Below are 25,132 nucleotides of genomic sequence, written 5' to 3'. Positions count from 1 at the left end.
AGAATAATAATGCATTGGAAATAACATAATTTGTGTGAATATACAAATTATTCTTTATTATTACATAAAATATTTGTTTTACATACATTTTATATAACTATAAAAAATGTATTTTGATGTTAAAGTTGAAATATAAATAGCATGTGTACACATACATGCCTGCCTACATATACACATACATTAATATTATATACATTTCATCTTTATATATGTATATTATCATTTTCATGTACATTTATTTATTTATTATACACACGTCTTCTATATCATTGGCTTTAAACAACCGATATTGATTTTTTTTAATATGCATTTTCCTTAAACATGGACATTTACCAATGTTACAATAAACTGCATAGGCCCAACAATATTTATATGTACATGACATGTACAGAAATGTACTCTAGATGTATTATTCTCAATAATTCAGTTAATAATTTTGCAATCCATATTTCATGTAGTGTTGGCTGTATTGTACATGGTTTTTGAATATCAGGTGAATGTTATTGTGTAGTGTAGTGAATCATAATAGTGTGGAGTGGGATTTAATTTTTACCAGTGCTTTGATGTCAACAACAAAAGGAAGCGTAACTCTCCACAATTATAATATTAGTTGTGTTTTATTATTTGCATCTAACATTGTTTGTTTGCTTTTCAAGCTGTCCCGGTCTCCCATTTTTGGGTCACCACCCACCAGTAGAGAACCGCTGCTGTATATAATTGGTGTCCCACCCCCACCCGGCCGATCTGTTGTCTTGACAACAAAGTCTGTCCACTGGAGAATCCGTCCCATTAAAACAATAAATCAGCTCATGTGCACAGACGAAAGTGAAAATACATTTGTGGAACAAATAGTGGAAGTAGAGTAGTAGTAACACTGATAGTCTTTGTCTTTCTTTTGGAAAAGAACCTAGGTTTTGTTTGACCAACTTCTGCTTTGCATGCACTTAGCGACGTACCTAAATCAGGCATACTAATATTCTCTCACAATTTCATAGAAGTTGGAGGAGGTGCGGTAGCAGTTGTTAAGGGGGATTCGGATTGGCTGACGCGCATGAGAGCAAGACACATGTCATGAGTTGAATGCTTCACTCCCCGCCCCTTATTGTGAAGTGTCTGGACTCCTGGTTTATTTGGGCAATGTGTATGTGTGTGAGAGCAACAAGAAGACTGTAGAACATAGAAATAGAGCAAACAGACCTTAAAAGCAGAAATACAGACAGATTCACAGATGCTGTTGGCCAAGCTTTGCTGTGTCTGTCAATTCTACATGAACTTTTGAATGGGATTAATTCATTGCTTGATCACAGGACTCATATCTCAGAAGGATGGAGGTCAGTACTGTTTACTTCTAAATCATCTTAACTTCTTCAGAAACAAACTATCACTTCTTTAGGTACATCTTTAGATCATTTCGATCCTCATTGAGGTTTCAGAACTAGTCATATGAAAGCCACTAGTTCTACTACCAGCATGCTGTCAGTGTTTCAAGGAGCCGGTTTTTCTGTTCAATACACTTTTTCTTTCTGCTCGCCGATGACCAACTGCTGGGATTTCACTGTTCAGATGTGGTGTCAGCCCGTAACCTTTGCCCTCGCCACCCTGAGCCTCATATAGACCCCCAAATTTGCAGAGGGTGCTGTGTAACGCGATGCCGCTAACCCTGAGAGTGAAAGGAAGAGAATGGCACTTTATGGCTGTCGTTAACACGCTCTCTTCTTTTGAAACGAGGGTCGAGTTAAGGTGGGGAGTGTACTGGTTTGACGGGGGATGGAACGGTTATAGGTGGATATTAGCAATATTACTATTCTTAGTGAAGAAAGTCCCTACTCTATATGAGCATGTTTTTCTGTGCTGCCTTTTTTAATTTTGGACCGCTGGTCTTTATTTGTCATTTCCTACCGCAGATGCGGTTTGCACCTTCATATGTGTCTTTGCTCATAATTGCAAAGCCAATCAGATCAAAATGATAAGGAAGGTGACTAAATGTTTGTATATTTGCCCAGTGTGACACGTTAAGAGTATAACGTGTGTTTCTAAGGCAAATGCTGCTAGTTTATGTGTCTGATATGTTTTATGATTGTTTCTATGTCTAAGATGTTTTTGAAAGAAGTCTCTTATGCTCTTCAAGGCAGTGTTGCCAAGTCCGTGGGAAGGGATACTTTAACACGGTTTCCGCGGGCTGTTTTTCATGTCCGCGGGTGGATGCGACCTCAATTATGTGATATTTAGCCCCGGGAATGTGTATTTTTGCAGGGAACCCTGTCAAAAAAAAACACATTTTACCCCCCGAACGCTATTTTTTCCGGGGAACCGGTAAAAAATGCGATTGGGTGTGTTTTGGGCCAGTTTTGAGTAGCAATTGACCATGTTTTGTTGTGAAAACCTGGCAACCCTGCTTCAAGGATGCATTTATTTGATCAAAAATACTGTAAAAACAGTAGTAATATGAAATATTTTAACAGTTTAAAAATAACTTTTTTCAATTTGAATATGTATTTTATTCCTGAGTCACATGATCCTTCAGAAATCATTCTAAAATGCTAATTTGCTACTTTAAGAAATGTTTCTTATTATGAATTTCGAAAACAGTTTTGCTGCTTGATTTTGTGGAAAGGATGATTTTTTTTTCATAATGCTTATAAAACGCTTAAAAACAGCATTTATTTGAAATAGAAATATTGTGGAACATTATAAACGTCTTCACTCTCACTTTTGAGCAATTTAATGCATCTTTGCTGAATAAAAGTAATTTCTTTCAAAGAAACAATACCTTACCAAGACTACTTGGTACTTAATGTTTGTTACTTCCAAGTTTCTCCCTTGTTTGACCTATTGGCCATTTCTGTGCTCTTCCTTATTGTGTATTTTAATCTTCTGCAAAGTGGTGTGACAGAAATTTGTTTCAAAATCACACCCACAGACCAGTCTGATTCCTCTCACCAACAAGAGATTAAACAACTAATGTAATCCTTTATGCATTTTTTAGGCTTTATCTTGTAAATAGTTACTTAATCAAATGGTCATGACCCTAAATTCTTTTTGGAAACTTGATTTCATTCAACCAAAACTGATACCAAAGTCACTCAAAATGAGCATTTATTTAAACAAAGACTGTTCAGTATATTCAACACATTACTCAAATTTAACACAATAACAGAAGGAGTGTTGGCTTAAAAACTAAAATTTTTAATTTGGGGAAATGGATCTGCAAACATTTGGTGACTTGGGCTTGATATTGCCTCAGCTATAGGAGGACGTCAAAATGTGGTGACAAACATGCATGCACAAAAAGCAGAAGATGTGAAGGGTCCGGAAATTGGCTTCTAAATGAAGCCAGGAAAAGAGAAAAAATCTAGCTCTGCAAAATAGTCCCCTCATCGGGGCTCTTCAACTCTGACCCTTTATTTGCAGTATATCATATTCATGACTGGCGTAATCTGCTGATTATCTTTGAATCGTCTGATTGTTGCATTGGCTGCAAGACATGTCAAGTGGATGCATGACATTTCCTGCGATGCATCAATTTCAAAACACTCAGATTTTCAAAAGGGGAACTTGTCGCTAGTGATTGATTGATTTCACACACTCTTATAGCATATCTAAGCATCAATCATTATTAGCTCAGCTCCTATATCCTCCCTGGAAAAAAGAGATAAATAAGAGTCATGTGAATCGATGGGTCCCAGGAAGTCGTCTCTGAGAAACAGCTCTGAGAAACTCAATTTTATTTTTATAGAGTTTATATGATATCATCGTTGTTTTGAGACAGGAAATAGCAAGGAAGTTTAAGTCAGACGGTTTATAGATATAATGAGTGGGGGTTCCCGTTCAATGGCCTACTTCTTACCAATGCCTTACCATGACAATACAACATCATCTGCGTTCAATGCTGACCTATCTAGAGATCAAATTTGCCATTTTGTCTGACAAAGCAGTCAGGAGAGTTAGTAGATTTACGTCGGTGGACTTGAACTTGAAAAATGTTGTGTAGCACTCTCATTTAAGGTTATTTTTTTATTTAAGTTGTAAAAATTAACATTTATTAATGGGGACTTGGTTCAATCCATTGGTTGTTGATTGGATGGAGGCTGTCAACTGTAAAAAGGGGCGGGGTTTTAGCAGACTAAATTATTGTAAGTCCAGCATTAAATGATGTAATTAAACATATGCATGTGTGAATAACATGCATTTAGAAAATATATCCGACATTAAAAAGACATTCAGTCTGCATCCAAAATTGCATACTTCCCTTCTATATAATAGGCGAAAAACAGTATATGTGATAAAAGGGGTATGTTTGAATTCACAGTGCTCTTAAAAGAGTAGACAAAAGTGCCCGGATGACCTATTTCTTCCTGCGCGATTCTGAAGTGTGTATATGATAGACACTTTACTATCCCATGAGGCCACTGGAGAGGATTTATGAATGGCAACATGGAGAATGTATAAGTCCAGATTACGTTCCTAGAATGTACTCTTTTAGCAGTTATCCAGAATACTGAAGAACCTACTCAAGAGGTTATGCAATTTTGGACGCAACCTCACTGTTTTATTTGAGGCACTTAGTTGCTAGGAAATATAATGAAGCACAACTGTATGTTTCATGTGAAATAATCAGTCAGTCTGACCATAAAGTCAATTATATTATTGTGGTATCATCAATTTTAAATGTATCCCGCTAAAACATCACAAAAAGAAACATAATATATGTTTTGCATATTGGTCAGACCTTACTGTGAGTTGTTGAATTGAATAAGCTGCAAAGTGGACCAGACTTCATTCCCATAATCAAATCAGGGTTAGTGAAACTAGATTCTGTGATGCACTTTGTCCATCTACACTGTTATACATAGCTTTTTACAGGGAAGACAACTTGTAAATAAAAAGAGTGTCTATTTGCACTGCGTAAATAGCCTGTCTTGTTGGCAAAGGCTATTTACACTAACTCCGCCCACCAATGTCTGGTTGGGCCACACGCGATCACCTGAGTTCGAAGCCGCCTTTTGCCACACCCACTCTTCTCTTTTTTCCCTATCACATATTAGATCGTAAAGGCATTTATTTTCAATAAAAATGAAGAAAATATTTGAAAAGTGGAGATAAAGTACCTAACGAGTGTTTAATAATAACGTATTTATTGGGTAGGGGTAGGTGTAGGGAGGGTATATTGTCCCAATAAGGCGTCATCCATTTAATCATTTTAGTAAATATAATCATTTACACTGTTGTTATTATTGCGTCCTGTTAATGTACAACAATACTGAGGTGCAAATAGTATCTGCCACTATAAGTATAAATAGCATCTAACAACTATTTACACTTATTGCAAAGAACTGCTACGTTTATATAGTGTAAATAGAATGTATCGCTATTTTCACTTCGTTTTAAATAGCATACTGCCAAGAAAATTCTGCTATTGTCACTAAATAGAATATATTGCTAAGAAAATATTCTATGTTCACTTAGTGCGAATAGCCAATGCCCAAAAAAATGCAGTTAAAGGGGTGGTTCCGTGTTTTTTTTCTAGGCTTGGTTGTGTTTATGGGGCGCAGTATAACATGTCTTAATACTTCTTTTTTTTTTTTAAAAACGCCATATTTTTCTATATTTTACCTTTATTCCACACCGCTGTCTCCACTGTTCTTTGAACGGCTTGTTTGCTTCCTGCTTCTATGAAGCCCATCCCTCCGAAAAACGCAATGGTCTTAGATTGGTAAGATGGCCAAATGTAGTTTGTAGTTCTGCAACAGCTCTCTCTCTTTCGTAATGACTGCGACGTGGCCTCGCCCACTTTGTTGCGTGTTCGCAGGGCCAGTGTTTATGTTAATAGCAAGGGTTTATGATGTCACCAACCCGGGAAGAAGCTTGTTGTAGTCCAAACCGGCCGTTTTTGTAGGCAATAAACTGCCATAACTTTAAAAGACAATATCTCCATTTGCATTGAACTTTCAGCGTTGTAACTTTGCAGATACTGTTTATGCTCAAGCAGCAACATTACACACTAACTAAAGTTAAAAAAGTGAAATCGCATCCAACCACCCCTTTAACGTCGGCATTAAACTGAAGTTGCGATGGCCTTTTCTTCCCTATTGTGACATATCTGATTGAAACGGCTTCTTAAACAAGAAACAATGGCTGAATCCCAAATGGCACACTTCTATGCACTTTCGGTCTTGTGGACTTACAATGGCTGCCGTGTACGTGCGTGTGTCCGTTAAGTCCACGAGACCGAAGGGTGTCCTATTAATCATTTGAGGTTTCAGAAGGGTGCTCACAAGCTTTGCGGCCGTTATGCACCCTCGATGCGCACTTGAGCCCGCAAGTTCACGAGCTACGCAGAGGACTTCACCCGGCAGTCAAAGCGGCATTACGTCACGAAAGCGCGGAGGGTTTAGGGTGCCATTTGAGCCAATGTGGAGCGGGATTTAGGCTATATTATGTGAGCGACATACAGGATATCCTGCCCGGACGCCAGTAAACACGTCATCTGAGAAGAGAAGAGATGTCACTTTAAGAATGAGGGGGGGAGTTATTTTGATTAAAGATTACAAAAATTATTATGATGTGAACGAATAAATCATTTATAATAAATACTGCAATATTCCATTAAAAAAATAAGAATTGTCTATTTTTATTTTATGGTGACTTAAAGTTACTAGTGTCGCTGCTTCTAGTTCTCAAGGATTCTCCAACGAATGAGATGATTCTGAGCTTGGAAATCAAGTGGATTTTTTCTTGAGTAGACAATTGCCATGAAGCACGTCTCAGACACCCTATGGCATACTCATGCACTCAGTGTGGGAAAGTCTAATATATCATCTTAACAAGGCAGCTTCCTGTCCCTGTGAAGAGGCAGATTCTCATTGCCTGTGCCTGACCCTGTGTGTGCACTGTAAATATTTACGGCAAAGCAATCCTGTCAATCCAAGAGAAAATATTCTTCTGAAATGTGAACTACTTTGTCTAATCAACAGTAGTCTCAAATGTGTGTGCAGTTAAAGGGATAGTTAAGTTTGTTTTCTTCTTTGAAACATGAAATGAAGATATTGTGAAAAATGTTCCAGTGTTGTTTTGTCCATAATGGGGTCCAATGTTGTTTCTTTAAAACATTCTTCAAAATATCATCTTTTGTGTTTCGCAGTTAATGAGTTAATGGATATTGCATTAGAAATTGGTCAAGATGAAAAGATAGGATGTCTCGTCTGCATGTGGATTGTTCTTGTTTTGTTGTACCTAGAATCATCTGTTGTGAAGTGCTGGTTTGACACCAGGGTTTTCCACTTTCACCCATGGGTAAAGAAGGTTAAAGTAAATGGCAAACATTTTTCACACTCCACAGTACATCACATTTAGCAGAAATGCGAACACATTCTTACTGTAAAAGCTTACACTTAGAGGAAATTGCAGAAGCATCTTGTTCAAAGGAATATATGTAATTCTCTAAGTAATGAACCACAATTTAATTCCGAATTTTGGTAATTGTGGGAGCAGCCTAATGTAATAAGTAAGAGATCATGTACAGCCAGTAAGTCTTTATTGCTAAATAAACTCAACAGGGTGATCAGGATCCCCATTCAAAGGGGTTTATTTTGTGAAGATGATCTCTATACCAATTACATCATTAAATTGATATGACATACAGAAACAATGAGATATTCCCTAAATTTGGGTTGGTAAGATTTTCTATTGTCTTCTATGCCAAGGCTGCATTTATACGATCAAAAATACAGTAAAAACAGTACAATTGGGGAAATATTATTACAATTTAAAACAACTGTTTTCTATTTTAATACATTTTTAAAACATAATTTATTCCTGTGATGAAAAAAGCTGAATTTTCTTCAGTGTCACATGATCCTTCAGAAATCATTTTAATCTGCTGATTGGTAAATGTTGTGCTTCTTAATACTTTTGTAGAAACCATGATGATTTTTTTTTTTAACAGTTATTTCAAATAAATATATTTTGTAACATTATAAATGTTACATAAAGTGAGGAAAATAAGTATTTGAACACCCTGCTATTTTGCAAGTTCTCCCACTTGGAAATCATGGTGGGGTCTGAAATTGTCATCGTAGGTGCATGTCCACTGTGAGTGACATAATCTAAAAACTATTAACTAACTTTTAACTATTTATTTGTATGATACAGCTGCAAATAAGTATTTGAACACCTGAGAAAATCAATGTTAATATTTGGTACAGTAGCCTTTGTTTGCAATTACAGAGGTCCAACGTTTCCTGTAGATTTTCACCAGGTTTGCACACACTGCAGGAGGGATTTTGGCCCACTCCTCCACACAGATCTTCTCTAGATCAGTCAGGTTTCTGGCCTGTCGCTGAGAAACACGGAGTTTGAGCTCCCTCCAAAGATTCTCTATTGGGTTTAGGTCTGGAGACTGGCTAGGCCACGCCAGAACCTTGATATGCTTCTTACAGAGCCACTCCTTGGTTATCCTGGCTGTGTGCTTCGGGTCATTGTCATGTTGGAAGACCCAGCCTCGACCCATCTTCAATGCTCTAACTGAGGGAAGGAGGTTGTTCCCCAAAATCTCGCAATACATGGCCCCGGTCATCCTCTCCTTAATACAGTGCAGTCGCCCTGTCCCATGTGCAGAAAAACACCCCCAAAGCATGATGCTACCACCCCCATGCTTCACAGTAGGGAAGGTGTTCTTGGGATGGTACTCATCATTCTTCTTCCTCCAAACACGTTTAGTGGAATTATGACCAAAAAGTTCTATTTTGGTCTCATCTGACCACATGACTTTCTCCCATGACTCCTCTGGATCATCCAAATGGTCATTGGCAAACTTAAGACGGGCCTGGACATGTGCTGGTTTAAGCAGGGGAACCTTCCGTGCCATGCATGATTTCAAACCATGAACGTCTTAGTGTATTACCAACAGTAACCTTGGAAACGGTGGTCCCAGCTCTTTTCAGGTCATTGACCAGCTCCTCCTGTGTAGTTCTGGGCTGATTCTTACCTTTCTTAGGATCATTGAGACTCCACGAGGTGAGATCTTGCATGGATCCCAAGTCCGAGGGAGATTGACAGTCATGTTTAGCTTCTTCCATTTTCTAATGATTGCTCCAACAGTGGACCTTTTGTCACCAAGCTGCTTGGCAATTTCCCCGTAGCCCTTTCCAGCCTTGTGGAGGTGTACAACTTTGGACAGCTCTTTGGTCTTGGCCATGTTAGTAGTTGGATTCTTACTGATTGTATGGGGTGGACAGGTATTTTTATGCAACTAATGACCTTAAACAGGTGCATCGGTAACACTTTAGAATAATGGTCATTAGTTAACATTAGTTAACTACATTAGTTAACATGAACTAATAATGAACTGCACTTATAAAGCATTTATTTATCTTTGTTAATATTAATTTCAACATTTACTGATGCATTATTAAAATCTTGTTACCATTAGTTAATGCAGTTTGAACTAACATGAACAAACCATGAACAGCTGGATTTATATTAACTAACGTTAACAAAGATGAACAAATACAGTAACAAATGTACTGCTCATGGTTAGTTCATGTTAGTTAATACATTAACTAATGTTAACTTATGACCATTATTCTAAAGTGTTAACGGTGCATCTAATTTAGGATAATAAATGGAGTGGAGGTGGACATTTTAAAGGCAGACTAACAGGTCTTTGAGGGTCAGAATTCTAGCTGATAGACAGGTGTTCAAATACTTATTTGCAGCTGTATCATACAAATAAATAGTTAAAAAATTATATATATATATTTTTTTTTAGATTATGTCTCTCACAGTGGACATGCACCTACGATGACAATTTCAGACCCCTCCATGATTTCCAAGTGGGAGAACTTGCAAAATAGCAGGGTGTTCAAATACTTATTTTCCTCACTGTATATATGGAATATTTTTAAAATAACTTTTTTCTATTTTTAATTTTAATATTATTCCACAATATTACAGCTTTTTTTGTATTTGTAATAACATAAATGCAGCCTTGGTGAGCAGAAGAGACTTCTTTCAACACCAATCAAAATAGTACAGTTTCCAAACTTTTGACTGGTAATGTGTGTATTTACACTAATAATTGTATAAAAACATATAAAGATATTATTAATATGTTAAAGCACAGCATGGCATAGCACAGTTTTCATCTCATAGGAGACGTGCAGAGAGAGAGGGTGTGAGACATGAAGGAGAGAGACAGCTGCTTTTTTGAGAGCTGAGGCCAGCTGTCCGAGTCTGATCCGCACAAGCAGGCGTGTGCAGGAATCCCTGCTGAATTTGACCTGCTTTTTCACTGTACACACGCGCATACTCCAAACACAAACTTAGAAATGTACACACTCAGCAATCTTCCCTTTTAAGACGTGTACTGTCATACACACCAGGGGCACATTTAATAAACAGCCACAGTATTTGAGCACAAAATCTGCTGGTTAGACTACTTAGCTCTAGGAAACCTTGTGAACAATGTTCAAAGCAATTTCATTAAGCAGAATTATGTTTTTAAAAAGTGTGAATAAATAACCCAAACTCGAATTTCGGTGCTTATAGCATCACAAAACATAATGGGAAAAACAATGCTTTCCTTGAACAACCTCCCAGTCTTCCATTGGCTGGGGCAAACAGATAGCCCCGCCCCACACTCACACCATTGGTTGAGCCGGTGTTGCTATGTCAGACACAGTGCTCTCAAGTTTTGAACTGAGTTCAGAGTGAGATTTTGGCGACGGCAGCAGGGGTTTGGGTGGGGACGAAGATCTGATCTGAATTTTTTTTTTATAAATAAATAAATAATATTTGTTTTATTTAATTCAACATTTCTGTGTGTGTACGCGCATAGTATTAATTCTTGCATTTCTCTATTTCAAAGATGTCAGGGAAAAGGCAAATTAATAATCCTTAATAATTTGGAATATATATATATTTTTCAGAATTTACTGTGTTGTAAATATAATTTATTTTGAAGCAATAGTCTCACCAGTGTTCAGTCAGCTTTGAGATATTTAAATCTGCATATCTTTGTTATTTTTACCTTTTATGATGGGCATTTTCGCATAATCTTATTAAATATAGGCTATGCTTCAGCTTTCATTTTATATTCTTAAATTTGATCTATAAATTAAATTAGAATAAGACACTGTAGGGCTGTTGCCAATCAAATTAAATAACTTACACTGAAAAATGTTATGAGATTGTTTTAAATATTGTTGAATATACAAATAAGAAATGTTGGAAAGAAAACATTATACTAAACCACCAGTAGGTGGCAGAATGTAAACGTTGTTGTTGCGGGAATATCTAAATCTTACCCGGATACAGTAATGCTATTTTCTGATTGGCTGTTTGGTAGCTATATTTTTTATTTGATTGGCTGGTGCGTGGCAGGGCCTTCTGAACTCTATGTGAAACTTATCCTGGAAATTTCTCTGCGTGAGAAATACAAGGTGTGGCGTGTGAACTGGTTGAAATGCGTGTGTCTCACGCCCAATGTGTGAGACTTGAGAGCCCTGCAGACTGGTCAAGATGCTCAAACAGTGATGTTTTAACCACAGATATATACACATAGATCCCAAATTAGCTGCTGTTTCTATGAGCCGCTATACGTAAGCGGCTCATAGCCGGTCTGTGAATACTCACTGTGAGACAACAAGTTGACTGTGTCTGCAACCATAGTTATACGCATGTATAAATATCTATATCTACAATAGACTTAAGCAGAGGATTTTGCAAAATTGAAAATACAAGACGAAGGCATTAGCTAATACGACATAAAAAAGTTAAGGTAGTTTAAAAACCTGTAACACTGAGTTAATACCAAAGGATTTATATATAGGAAGACGGTGCAATCTGATTACTTATGAATAGGAGATATATGGCCCTATATGGCGAATAAGCCCCGCCTTCTAAATTAAAGAGCCAATCGTTAATTAGTAAAGTCAACGCATCACTGCAGCTGTCGTCAGAAGCTCCGGTTGCTATAGAAACAGGCAACAAATGAAAATGACTCAGAAACAGTGTTCTGCCCGAGAGGTGTTTCAAAGATGGCCGCCGAGTGAAAGGACTTGTCTTAAAGGGACTTTGGTTAATACATATAAAAACACACAACCCGAAAGGTTATCATTTCTTCAGGAATTTAAATCTGTGTTTTTTTACAAACAGAGGCTGGGCAATGTTGTGGCATCTTAGAAAACTCATCGATTTTTACTGAGAGTGACGCATCTGAAAATTTGACTGTACCAAGATGGCGGACGTATCGACATATATGGAGCGTTCGAATGTGGTATCTACGTATGCATATCTACGATTTTAACCTCCCAACCTACGGATAATTTACACCGTTACAAATGAATTGCAAATAAAACAAAGATGATTGGATTACGTCTTACAAGAAAATAGCCTACTATTCCAGTCTTAATGTTTCTTTGAAACCTAATTGCTTTTGACATTTACAAACAATTTCTTTGTGAAAAAAAGTTTTAAATTAAATCCAACACCATATTTTTACCATTGTATACTAAGTAACATCATAGAAACATCACAAAATTTAGCATTTTAAAAGCACTGTCATTGCTTCCAGCGCAAACTTGCGTCCATTTTTTGCTAAATAAACATATATTTATTGTAGATATTCTGAAAACCCTGCTATTTTTCTGTTGTGCTGAAAATTAACACATTCTCTGTCAGTTTAATATCTGTATCAATCTGCTCATGAAGATATATAGATGTTACAAATAGCCACAAGAAATATGTATTCTATTATTGGCAGAACCACATCACGCTATTGGTTGCAACTTTGGGTTTCGTGCACTCGTTTGCAGCTAAGTTCTCATGCACACACAAAGCATGCTGTCACTAGCCCTATTGTGCTTTGGTCTGTGTGGATTGGAGTAGGAGGGCCTGCGGTTTGTTGTGGTCAGCGAGCGTGCATTAACCAGAGCCCACGATGCAATCGACTGCAGGGCTTGCGAGCGGAACAGGTGCTTAGTATGTCAGCCATGTGGACTGAATAGAGGCTTTGTCACTGAGGGACCATCCATGAGCCATTTAAGGCAGCGCTTGCGTCTGCCTCTTATCAGCAGGGAGTGGAGGTTTGAGGAAGGAAGGCTGCCGTGTGTGGGGGGGAGAGGATATGGGGTGGGGGGAGCTGAACATCAGCTACTGAACACACATGCATACACACATACACACATGTAGGCTACATTGCAATGAAGAGGAGGTGGTCATCTATTTCTGCAGACAGCTATTCATTTTAGAGGTTATATTTTGAAGTGTTATGAGGGTGTAAGGGTGGTGGTGAGTCAGTAAAAAAAATTTAAGATGTTTTTACAGTACTTTTAAGTTTCAGATGATAAATGTAATAATACAAATATAATTAAAATGTTATGTATATAATATAGAATAATGCAATATATTTTTACATATATAGTTATATAATGTAATTAAAATAATTAATAAAATAAAATTTATATTATAAAATTATATTATGTATATATGTGTGTGAAATATAAAATATTACATTGTACATATATAACATATAATTAACATAATGTATAACATTAAATGATACATAAATTAAAATATATACATATAATTAAAATACATAAAATAATTACATTAAAACATATACCTATAATTAAATGTATACATACGTGGGTCAATGACATACATACGTTTGTGTCCAAGTGCATTCTTTTTTTTTTTTAAATAATTAGATAAATTCATGACATATATCACTTTATTCTATAAAACCTATTTAGTTTCAACTCATTTTAAATAAGACATATTTTTCTGTTATCTTGAACCCCCAAAATGTCAGGCGGTGCAACTGTCCGGACAAATGAACAGACTAAGAAAACTATTAAAAATGCTGTCTAAATAATAAAATACATTTTTTAACTAAATACTATGGCATAATTTTAGGTTTGAAACCTTTCCTATAAACAATTTTTTGAAATATCACTAGTTTTAAAGCTGTTGAGATAATTGAAAAAGTTTGTCCAGCAATTTGTATATTCTCAAATGTCAGGGTGGCACAACTGCAAACATGGCTCTCTTATTATGAACTCACAAGTTAACAGAGGTGGGTAGAGTAGCCAAAATCTGTACTCAAGTAAAAGTACAAGTACTTACTGAAATATTTACTCAAGTAAAAGTAAAAGTAACAATCGTAATATTTACTTGAGTAAGAGTAAAAAAGTATTCGATGAGAAAACTACTCAAGTAGTTAGTTACTAGTTACTTTCGATCTGATTGATAAGCGAAAACCCTGAATTTCAGGCTACTTGGAGAGCTTTCACACACCTCTCTGTAACACTTTACAATAAGGTTGTATTAGTTAACATTAGTTAATGTATTAGTTAACATGAACTAACCATGAACAACACCTCTGTTCAGCATTAGTTAATCTTTTTCAACGTTAGTTCATAAAAATCCAGCTGTTCATGGTTTATTCATGTTAGTTCACAGTGCATTGACTAATGTTAACAATATTTTAATAATGCATTAGTAAATGTTTAAATTAACATAAAGATAAATAAGTGCTTTATAAGTGCAGTTCATTATTAGTTCATGTTAACTAATGTAAGCTAATGAACCTTATATATATATAATATATATATATGTGTGTGTGTGTGTGTGTGTGTGTGTGTGTGTGTGTGTGTGTGTGTGTGTGTGTGTGTGTGTGTGTGTGTGTGTGTGTGTGTGTGTGTGTGAGATTAATGGTTAAACAGTGTAAATTAATGGTGTGCTGGGCTAACTAGAGCTCTTTTTAAAACATACTTTGTTCTTATATTTGTATAAGTATATAGGCTATTCTTTAGGTAGGAATAAAATACAATACCGTTTTTATTTGTAAGTATTTTCTACACTTCAGACAGGTGTCTGTCCGGATTTGTGTATAAATGCAAGACGTCACATTAGGCTATTCAATTTGTTTCGTTTTGTGAAGAAAAGGATATGTAAATGTGAAGATGAGAACGTTTGTTCGTGGACGTGTGTTGTTTGGAGGATTCAAACGATTCATTGCTTGCACAAGAGCGCATATGAGGAAAACACTCAGACAGTGTGTGAAATAGTATTATAATAAGGGAAAATTCCCCATAGTTACCAAATGACCGTTAATAGTGTTCAAATATAGGCATCATTGTGACACTTACCGCTACATGTTCTTTTCAGGGTGGAATTATTGTATGCTGAGAGATGTCAGTTCGTTTTGGTGCACACAACATGCATCGCATTATGAAACTATTCTTTTTGACATCTTGGAGTGAAAACATAGACTGAACTTGAGGCCACGGGCAATCTGCCTCCCGTAGCTCACACACATCTTCCGACTAAACGCGCGCTAATTATAAGCGGGTGATGCGTAGCAACCTCTCACGAAGCAGCCTCTCCAACGTTTCGCGAGACTTGCGAAAGTCATATTCACTTATTTTAATATATATAATATAATTATTACCATTTGACAGTAACGGAGGAACGCCACCGAATGTAACTAAGTAAAAGTACAGTTTTTTCACAAGAAATTTACTTGAGTAAGAGTAAAAGTTCCCATCTTTAAATCTACTCTAAAAGTACAAGTTACCCAAAAAATGTACTCAAGTAAATGTAACGAAGTAAATGTAATTCGTTACTACCCACCTCTGCAAGTTAATAACAGCAAACGTGAAAATGCATAATCGGGACCCCAACTGATCCTTGTGGCAGAGTGAAAAGGTTTGTAGATCTCTCTCAAATGCTGGTAAAAACTGCTAATAGTTCAAGTTTAGGTAGGTTGGTACACTTTCCATGTCAGGTGGTGCGACTACATACTGCTACAGTACATAAACATACTATTTGGTTGTACCGTCTGACATAAAAACAGTCAAAAAACACTTTAAACACTTTGAAATGTTATTTAACAATCGAAACTTGTTTAAACACATTGTTCAGGACACAAAATAATATGCATTTAATTTGTCTTATTTGTCAGTGACCCATTATATACAGTATCCAATTAAATCGTCACAGTTTAGATCAGATTTCAAGTAGATTTGCATCATTCGGGAAGTGTAAGGTCATAAGCGTGCAGTAAAAAATATATATGTATGTGCTCCAATGCTGTAGGATGTGATGTTTCATTTCAAGCATGTGCACTGTTGCTGCTGAGGAATTTGTGAGCACATGGGACGGGATTTAAAGAGACGTGTGCACATACTAGAAGCGTGTGTGCATGTGTGTCTGGTGATGTGTGTTGAGTGAGTGGCTCTCCAGATGTCACCCACATCAAATTTCTTGTTTACTGATATGATTTGCAGGTGCAGGTGTCTGTGTTTGTGTCTGAGGGCCTATTTATAAATAACTGTACAGACATCTGAAGTACCTGACTGGAAATGCTATTGAGTTCACGGACAGTCCGAGTGCTTTAGATATTTCAGCTAAAAACGATTTGAATTGATTCATTGTTCCCCCTGTTCCCCACTGATAAACAGTCTAGACCAGAAATCCAAATGTTGTATTTTTGGGACTCTAAAATGTAGACATACAATAGTGTGTTTCCTTTTTTCTAAAGAAAATTGTCGCAGGAAGTGAAAACCAAGTATAGAAAAAGGCTTTTCATCCATTCACCTGTCTTTGGACATCCACATTCTCAATTGTAGTACTCAATATTAGGAAAAACAGACATGAGAATGCATTCAAACGTAGTTCCACACTTTTTCTGGATCATCCCTTACACATGCACAAAGTCTATTATGCTCATCATGGCTAATCAAAAATACAGTAAAAAACTGTAATATTGTGAAATAGTATTACAATGTAAAATAACTAATTTTCTATTGTAATATATTTTAAAATGCTGTGATGGCAAAGCTGAATGTTTACACCGGTCTTCAGTGTCACATTATCCTTTAGAAATCATTCTAATGTGCTGATTTGGTGCATAAGAAACATTTCTTATTATTATCAATGTTGAAAACAGTTTTTGTGGGAACCGTGACTTTGATGAATTTAAAGGTTTAGCATTATTTGAAATGGGAATTTTCTGTAACATAAAATGTGTTTTACTGTCATTTTTTATCCATTTTATTGTGTCCTTGTTGAATAAAAGCATTACTCTCATACTGACCCCACATTTTTGGATATAGATAGACATAACAAAAGCATTTTATCAAGATTATATCATGATTCTGGTAGCAAAAGGACTACAAAAACGAAGTATATATGTGTTGGATTTTTTGCTGCCTATCTGAACAAAGCCTCAGAGGATAACTATAGGGAATAAGGTCACAGGGATTCTTTCAGCAGTGCTACAAAGTAGTGCCTAGTTACGCACTGCCCCATTATCCTTGTCACACAAGGCCATTGTTTACTCAAAGCCAATTCCAAGACAGCACTGCCATCCGTGGTGCTCCTTCATTGTGTGCCATTGTCATTACGTGTCTTCTTCTTCTGACCAGAACTTGTCTTAAGGGTCCACACTCTCATATCTTCTGTCTCCTTGTTCTTTCAGACCCTGTTAGCCAGAGCTCTCTATGACAACACAGCCGAAACTGAAGATGAGCTGGCTTTTCGCAAGGGTGACATCATCACGGTGGTAGAGAAAAATGTGGCGGAGAGCATTGGTTGGTGGAAGTGTTCTCTTCATGGACGTCAGGGCCTGGCACCAGCGAACCGCCTGGCTCCTCTATCCCCAGCAGAGGCTGAGAAAGCTTGTACGACCTTAAGTGCACAGAGGGACTTCTTGAGCAACCATAACATCTATCAAACTCCAAAAGCTACCATGCCACCAGGGAATCCGATTTATGAAGAAATGAATACAATATATAAAGTGCCCCTTCAAGCCAACCCTTCACCAGATAAGCACATGGCACAAGAGGATCCAGAAGGAACCAGATCTCCACATGAAGTAAGTCTCTCATTGGAACAACAGCACCTTTTCTATTACTGTAGGTCATGTTTATGTTTTATGCAATTGTTAGTTCCTCTGTGTTTGAATTTGATTGGTCCAACAGCCCTGGAACTTTTCAGTGTTCCAGACTGTCAATTTGGGCATTAGGGGTGAGGATTATTCGGTGACTATTTCCTCAGGTTACATCATTACGCCAGTAGATTGTCATTGGATTGATTCATTCATCCAACCAATTTGTCCAAACACTGATTCATTGAATCATTCATCCAACTCATTCAAAACACAAATGACTGGCTGCTTCCGATTATGCATACTTCCCTATATAGTAGGGAAAAACCATTATGTGAAATCAGTATTATGTCTAAATTCACAGTATTGAGGCCATGAGGCCACAGGAGAGGATTTGTGAATGACAGTGAAGTAACACAAATGATGCTGTTGGTCACATGACAACAACAACATGACAAATGTATAGACCTTATGCGCCAGAGAAACAAGCACGGTTTTAGTATTTTGTCTTTGAACTTCCGTTTTTGCAGTAGCCCGTGTTTGTTTCTATTGCTTCGCTGACGAAGAGTAATTAGAGCTAGTAGCTAGCGAAAGTTATCATAAGCATTGTAATGTTTGAAGCACGTCATAACAAATGTCAGTATATTTTAAAAAGAGCGGTTCATTCATAAATCCGTACGATTTTACCTTAATTCTGTGGAAATACGCACATAAGGTCTATGAGACTACATTTATACTACACATATTCATATTATATAGAACACATTTTTCAACGGTCGCAAAGTATTTACTTATTCAAAAAAAGAACATACTCACTCATACAGTATGCTATATCGGATGCAGCCTCTATCTTTATGAGTGAGTCAGTGATTTATGAACGTATGAATAATACGTTTTCCTTCTAAAACACTGATTCATTTAGTTGAAGTGTCTCGGAGACGTGCAACGGTTGATACTTTGCTTGAAACTGTATTTGTTGGCAGAGCAAAAAAGAAAAAAAAAGACACTGAACATTTTCAAATTTTTAATTTGCTCAATATTAACTCCTTGTTTATAAAACTGTTGAATGTGTATCTGAATAGTAACAGATCTGAATATGTAGATGATTTAGTAAACATTGAACTGAGGCTAACAATAAGCAAGGTCTCGGAAACCCCTGCTGGCAAAGAGTTTACAGATGGGGACCAGGGGCCTCTCTCTGCGGGGACAGGTATGTAGCACAGGGGCTTTATGAGCGCATAAAAGAACAGCAAAGACAGACTTCAGACACCACTAACTGCAACCAGAAGATCTAGGGCTGAGGACCCCAGACTGAGAAAGAAAGAGAGAGAGAGAGGGAAGTGTCTGTGCAAGTTACGGTGTAATAGATGAGGCAACTGGGTGCACATGTTGCCCACTTCCCCTCCTGCTTCAGGGAGAGAAGTTTACTATAGCAGCTTATAGCATGGCTTCAATTAGAAAACTGGGTCAACTGGGCACAGATACAGTAAAGTGCACAGCACTTTAAAGGATCCTGTCTCGCAGCAAGAAGCGGGCCACGTGTTGCCACATCCATAGAGTATTGAATTGGTTGTTTGTTTAGTCGGGTTTGTGACTAGACATATATTTATGCTCTTTTTAGGCTCTAACTGCTCCTCCCAGAACTGGTACAGAAATATATGATGTCCCAAGCCCCGTGAGAAAACCCTCCATCTTCACAGTAAGTCCTCTTGAGGTTTTTTTTTTTTTTAATCTGTTCACTAACCCCGGGGTTTTCCAACTGAGGTCAAGGAAAATTTGAAAGTATGGTGAAAATATGGTGAATAGCAGGAAAGAAATATTTTTTTTAAAAGAATTTATAAAGTTAGAAATTGTATTTACAATTAGAGAAAACATTTTGTATTGTTTAATTAAGATATTTGCACAATTTATTTTATTGACAGCCATTGTTTTTTCAGTCTAACAAATTTACAGTATAAATCATAGAAAGTATAAATACATGAAAACAAGTTCAGGTATGATGTAAAAATATAGAAAATGAATAAATTAATAATACATAGAACAATAATGAAAAAATACATGTGAGTTAAATTGAATTGTTTTTCCTCGGGCAGGAAACTTTGAAAACCCTCACACTAGTAATTTTGGGTTATACAACCAAAGATCATAGAGAGCGTGATGGTCAATTTGAGAAATACTCTGCAAAATAATATTGATAAAAGTTAACGTCATAAACTGTGTAACTTTCTTTTGAAGCCATCTATACGGCAGCCTTTGGAAAGGAAAACATCACTGACGTCAAGATTTGAAATGCTACAAAATGTGAGATGCGCAACTGAAACCAAGAAAAAGGTAGGCATGGTAACACCTGTACAGTAACACATAAAAACACGTTCAAGAAGTCTTCACTACAACCCCGATTCAGTACAAACGCTAAACCAAATCAATTTGTGCAATTGCCGAACCAGTTATAAGTGAAAATGTCTTTTAATTTTTTTTTAGGTCGCTACTATACACCCATTATCTTCCCAAGACCCCAATTATGTCATCCCAATGCCCTCCATCAGTGAGGATATTCCAAAGCCTCCATGTGATTATAGTACCATGCCGAAACCCTGCAAGTCTGAATGGATTTATGACGTGCCTGTCTTCCCACAAAAACAAGGATGTGAACCTGGCTTCTACGGAACCATGCCACCCAAAACTATGAATTCAGACTCTCTTTATGACATTTTGCCGACACACGTTTGGCCTGAAAGGAAGCACTGTGTCGTCCAGTCCCTCTATGACATCCCCAAACCTAGCAATGCAGTGATGCAATCTTGTACAGACACTGGGAAAGAAACAAATTCATGCATCTATGATGTCCCACCTTGCCTTAAACAAATAGAGACCCCTGTAGTGTTACCCAAACAGCAAAGCCTTCCTGAAATCAACTGTCTAAAGAGCCACCAACCCCTTGACTACAGGGGTAAACCTGGAGCCATGTATGACCAACATTGGCACTCAAGGGGCAGGACAATGCCCAGGCAGCCTGTGGAAGGGATGATTAGAATGGACAATGAAAATAACAAAGACCACCAGAGGAGCTCAACGGTGTCCAATTCTTCCACAGCTTCCAGTTCTTCCAGGAGCTCCTGCGACTCCTTCATGCTGAGTTCTCCGGAGCCCGAGCTCTTGCGCGAGGTTACTCTTTCACAGGAGGAAGCCGGCAACAAGTTGCTTGAGCTGCAGGAAGTGGTGTGCCAATCCGTGCCCAAACTCATGCTGTTCGTCAGCAGCCAATGGAGGAGCAAAAAGCACCTGGAACATCACCTCCACAAGATCCGCACGGCTGCCGAAGACGTGACTGACTCCGTCACCTGCTTCTTGAACTTTGCCTTGGATGTAAGAGGCAACGCGCAGCGTCTGTCAGACTCTAACCTGCAGACCAGGCTTCTGAAGCAGCTCTCCATCGTTGAAGACTCTGGCTTGATCCTTCAACAGGCTGCAAGTGCTCTGCGAGATCTGGGCTGGCTGCTGGATAAGCTAGTTCAGGATGCCGGCCAGTCACAGACGCCTGACCACCTGGAGCGGTTTGTTATGGTGGCTCGGACCGTACCAGAGGATGTGAAGAGACTGGTATCCATCCTGAACGCAAATGGAAAGCTTCTTTTCAGAGTGCCGACTAAGGAAGCAGAAATGGTGGAGGATGTAGTCTCATCTGAATGGAAAAGTCACAGCAAACGTGAACCAATGGTAGACTCAGGAATAGATGAGAGTGACTATGTTCAACTTCAGGTAGGCAAATCACACTACGGGCTACTCCTATTAACATTAATAGTACAAATGCTATTACTATAAATTTGGGATGCACTGATACTTATAAGCCCATAATCATTTTAATGTTATTGCCTATAACCAATATATGGCCAATATTAAAATGTTATACTATACATTTATAATATATAAATAAATGTAATAAATTATAAATAAAATGATTAAAAAAAACTAAGAAATCAATCGTAAATGCTACAAGTGAATGTAAGCGTCACAACATTACAATGTACAGTATAAAAATGGATATTCATTTTGAGATTTGCTAAAGATAGCATTTAATAGTGTTATTAAATTATTCATTTGACTTGCATTTATGACAGCAAAGGTAATCTAAATGTAAAAATAAAATAAATGAACGTGCGTGATAAATTATTATATATATTGCATCCCTACAACTAATAATAATAATGTACATTTTGCCTTTAATCAATATCATAACATTAAAAAATTTGGAGTAGTTTTTTTAATTTTAGTCTCTTCTGCTCACCAAGGCTGCATTTATTTGATAAAAAATACAGTAAAACCAGTAATATTGTGAAATATTATTATAATTTAAAATAACTGTTTTCTATTTGAATACATTTTAAAATGTAATTTATTTCTATGATGGCAAAGCTGAATTTTCAGCATCATTACTCCAGTCTTTCAGTGTCACATGATCATTCAGAAATGTTTCTGATATGCTAATTTGGTGCTCAACGTTATTTTAATTTGGAATAGAAATATTTTGTTTAAATTTGTATCAATTTAATGCATGCTTAATAAAAGTAATCTCACTGACCCCAAACTTTTGAATAGTAGTGTAATGTTGAGTAAATTATATAAGGCATGAACAATAATATTGTTTACCTAAATATGTTTAACTAATGTTATTGCTTTTTAACAGACAAAGACAGAGCTTGACCAACAACCAAAACCGGCAAAGAGCACCTTTAAATCAAAGAAAAATGGTGATTACTTGAAAAAACAGGTACAAACTTATGACCCTCCCAGTACAACTCACAGTATTGTGTTGAAAACGTATATTGATTTTGACTTTCTAAACCATTTTATTGTTTATTGTGTCTTCAAAAGGTTTCCAAACCACAATCCGGTAGCCCCTGCAGTCCACTCCAAACCTCCAGGAAGCCTTCCATCTCTGACCACTGCCGGTTATATTTTGGAGCCATTCAGAAGGCCATCAGCGTGTTTAGAAGTAGTCTGAATGATGACCAGCCCCCTGAAAAATTCATCTCCCACAGCAAGCTGGTAATTATGGTGGGTCAAAGACTCGTGAACACTCTGTGTAGTGAAGCGAAAAGTGGAGAGACCAGCCGGGAAATGTTGACTATGAGCAATCAGCTGTGTGCCCATCTCAAGCAACTGGCCATGGTGACCAAGAAGGCAGCTGTGAACTTCCCTGACAAACTGGCTGTCCAGCAGGCACAGGACACTGCCAAAGAGTTGTCTCAAAGGGTGCAACACTTCAGAATGTCACTGGACACCTGAGCAGCAGTTTTGCCATCTGGTAGCCCAGTTTATCATGTAGAGGTGGGCTGGTAAAGATAACATGGTATTTGTGGAGTATCTCAATTGTTTGTGATTTGTATGCAAACTAAACCAGCCACTCTTAAACCGAACCCTATTATTTTTTTGTATTGTTTAACATGTTAGTCTGGATGAGGAGGCAGTGTTAAAGGTAACAAAGGGACCACTTATAATAACCTCAGTTAATGATATTGAGTATGTTTACATGCACAACATATGCTGATGCAAGAATAAAAGCCGTTGTACAAATATCCGTTAAGGTGTTTACATATAGACATAAAATTTGAGTGCTGCAATCAGGGTTTGCTTTCACCTTCTCTTTTTTTACCTGATAAAATAACATTTTTAAGGTGGTTGGATTGCATTATGTTGGTGGGTTATTAAGAAATACCATTGTATGAATGTGCATGTAAACATACTAAAGACAAAGCAGAAAGCATGATAGTTACTGTGTAGATGTTCACCCAAAAAAGAAAATTCTGTCATTATTGAGTCACCCTCATGTTGTTCCAAACCTGTTTTTCTGTGAGACACAGGAGAAATTAAAACAATGACACTCTTTTTTTTTGTACAACAACAGTAGCAATAATGTCAAGCTCCAAAAGAAGCCAATTAAAACAACACGAATGAATGAATGGCTTTTGGTCTATTTCTTACACATAGCTAGAGCAATATGGACTAAATTTATGGTGCCGTGGTCCATTTTGGAGGTTGAAACAAATAAAGGTTTTTTTTTTTAATGACAGAAGGTTAATTTTTCGGGTGAACTATTCTTTTTAAAGACGATAATACAGTAACAGTCTTAAACATGACCTGTGCATTTATTCGTCGCATTCTTTATACTTACTCAGCCAAACCTCAGACTTTAAATTGCACTTTTATAAAGCCACACTGTATACAGATTTTTGGTCATAAGTAGACAAAAATGTATGTACACGAGTATAGTATGTGCCACTTTTTTGTACAATATTTGAAAATGCAGTGTTTTGAACAAAATGTAAATATTTCTTCAATACAATTGATGTTACAGTTTTTCATTTGTCAATTTTTCTAGTTTTCAATATTCACACGAATGTAGAATTCTCTGTTTCTTCAGTTATGTCTGTGAAACGATTTCTTCACAAATAAAATGATACTTACCAACATTTTCTGACTGCATAATATCTGCACTGAGACATTTCTCAAAATATCTTCTTTTACAGAAGAACGTCAGATTTGGAATGACGTAAGGGAGAGAAAAAGACGACAGGATTTTTATTTTTATTAAATTGTTTTAAACTCAAATAATTCAAATGACTTAGATTTCCAGTGTGTTAGATCGAATTAGATCAAATCAGAAACGTCTGGCTTCTAATGTAGCCTACAAAAATAAACAACGCGTTGGCGCTCTCTATCGATTGAACCTTGAAAAACGTCTAATTTTCCTGTGTCCCCCTCAACCAACAAATGGACCCACGGTAGGCCTATTTTAAAAAACTAGTAATTAACTTTAAGAACATTTGCAGTTATTAATATATTCATAACAGATTATTTACAAATAAGAAATTAGTTAATAATGTCAGTTGCGCGATTAAAATGTCCAGTACTTAAATGTTTTATTAGTAACTTTAGTTCTAGATCTAATGAATATTTACTAGTAATCTATAATAAGTAGTTGTCACAACTGAAATTGTGTCCGTAGCAAATACAGCTTATATATGAACCACAGAGCCATAGACCTCATTAGCAACAATTGACATTAGCAATAATTACTTATTGGCTAAAATTTTAAACTTAAATTTTTTTTTGAGAAATATATTTGTACTCGGCTACGTTTTATAATAGCAAGAGTATCATAACATGCAACAGTTCTCCAAGAGAACCGCGCCCACTGAACTCCAGACTCCTCCTCCGGTGTGACCGTACGTGCCCTGC

General features: G+C 36.9%; 1 protein-coding gene across 1 annotated transcript; it reads left to right on the top strand.

The window, feature by feature from the left end:
* The first annotated feature begins 1,128 nt into the window (after window positions 1–1,128).
* On the top strand, window positions 1,129–24,359 carry cass4 (Cas scaffold protein family member 4). Its single transcript, XM_079843734.1, has 7 exons — window positions 1,129–1,331; window positions 17,486–17,881; window positions 19,515–19,592; window positions 20,129–20,224; window positions 20,375–21,652; window positions 22,578–22,661; window positions 22,766–24,359. The coding sequence occupies exons 1-7, from the start codon at window positions 1,326–1,328 to the stop codon at window positions 23,177–23,179; spliced, it is 2,352 nt and encodes a 783-aa protein (XP_079699860.1). The 5' UTR covers window positions 1,129–1,325; the 3' UTR covers window positions 23,180–24,359.
* The last annotated feature ends 773 nt before the right edge of the window (window positions 24,360–25,132 follow it).

The sequence above is a fragment of the Gobio gobio genome, assembly GCF_949357685.1.
Source record: "Gobio gobio genome assembly, chromosome: 19".
Taxonomy (NCBI): Eukaryota; Metazoa; Chordata; class Actinopteri; order Cypriniformes; family Gobionidae; genus Gobio; species Gobio gobio.
The sequence above is the reverse complement of the archived record's forward strand: the minus strand, read 5'-3'. Positions and strand labels throughout refer to the sequence as shown.

Coding starts and splice junctions, on each gene's coding strand:
- cass4 (XM_079843734.1), top strand. Junction 19,593..20,128: donor GAAAACCCTCCATCTTCACA/GTAAGTCCTCTT, acceptor TTTCTTTTGAAG/CCATCTATACGGCAGCCTTT. Junction 22,662..22,765: donor GTGATTACTTGAAAAAACAG/GTACAAACTTAT, acceptor TGTCTTCAAAAG/GTTTCCAAACCACAATCCGG.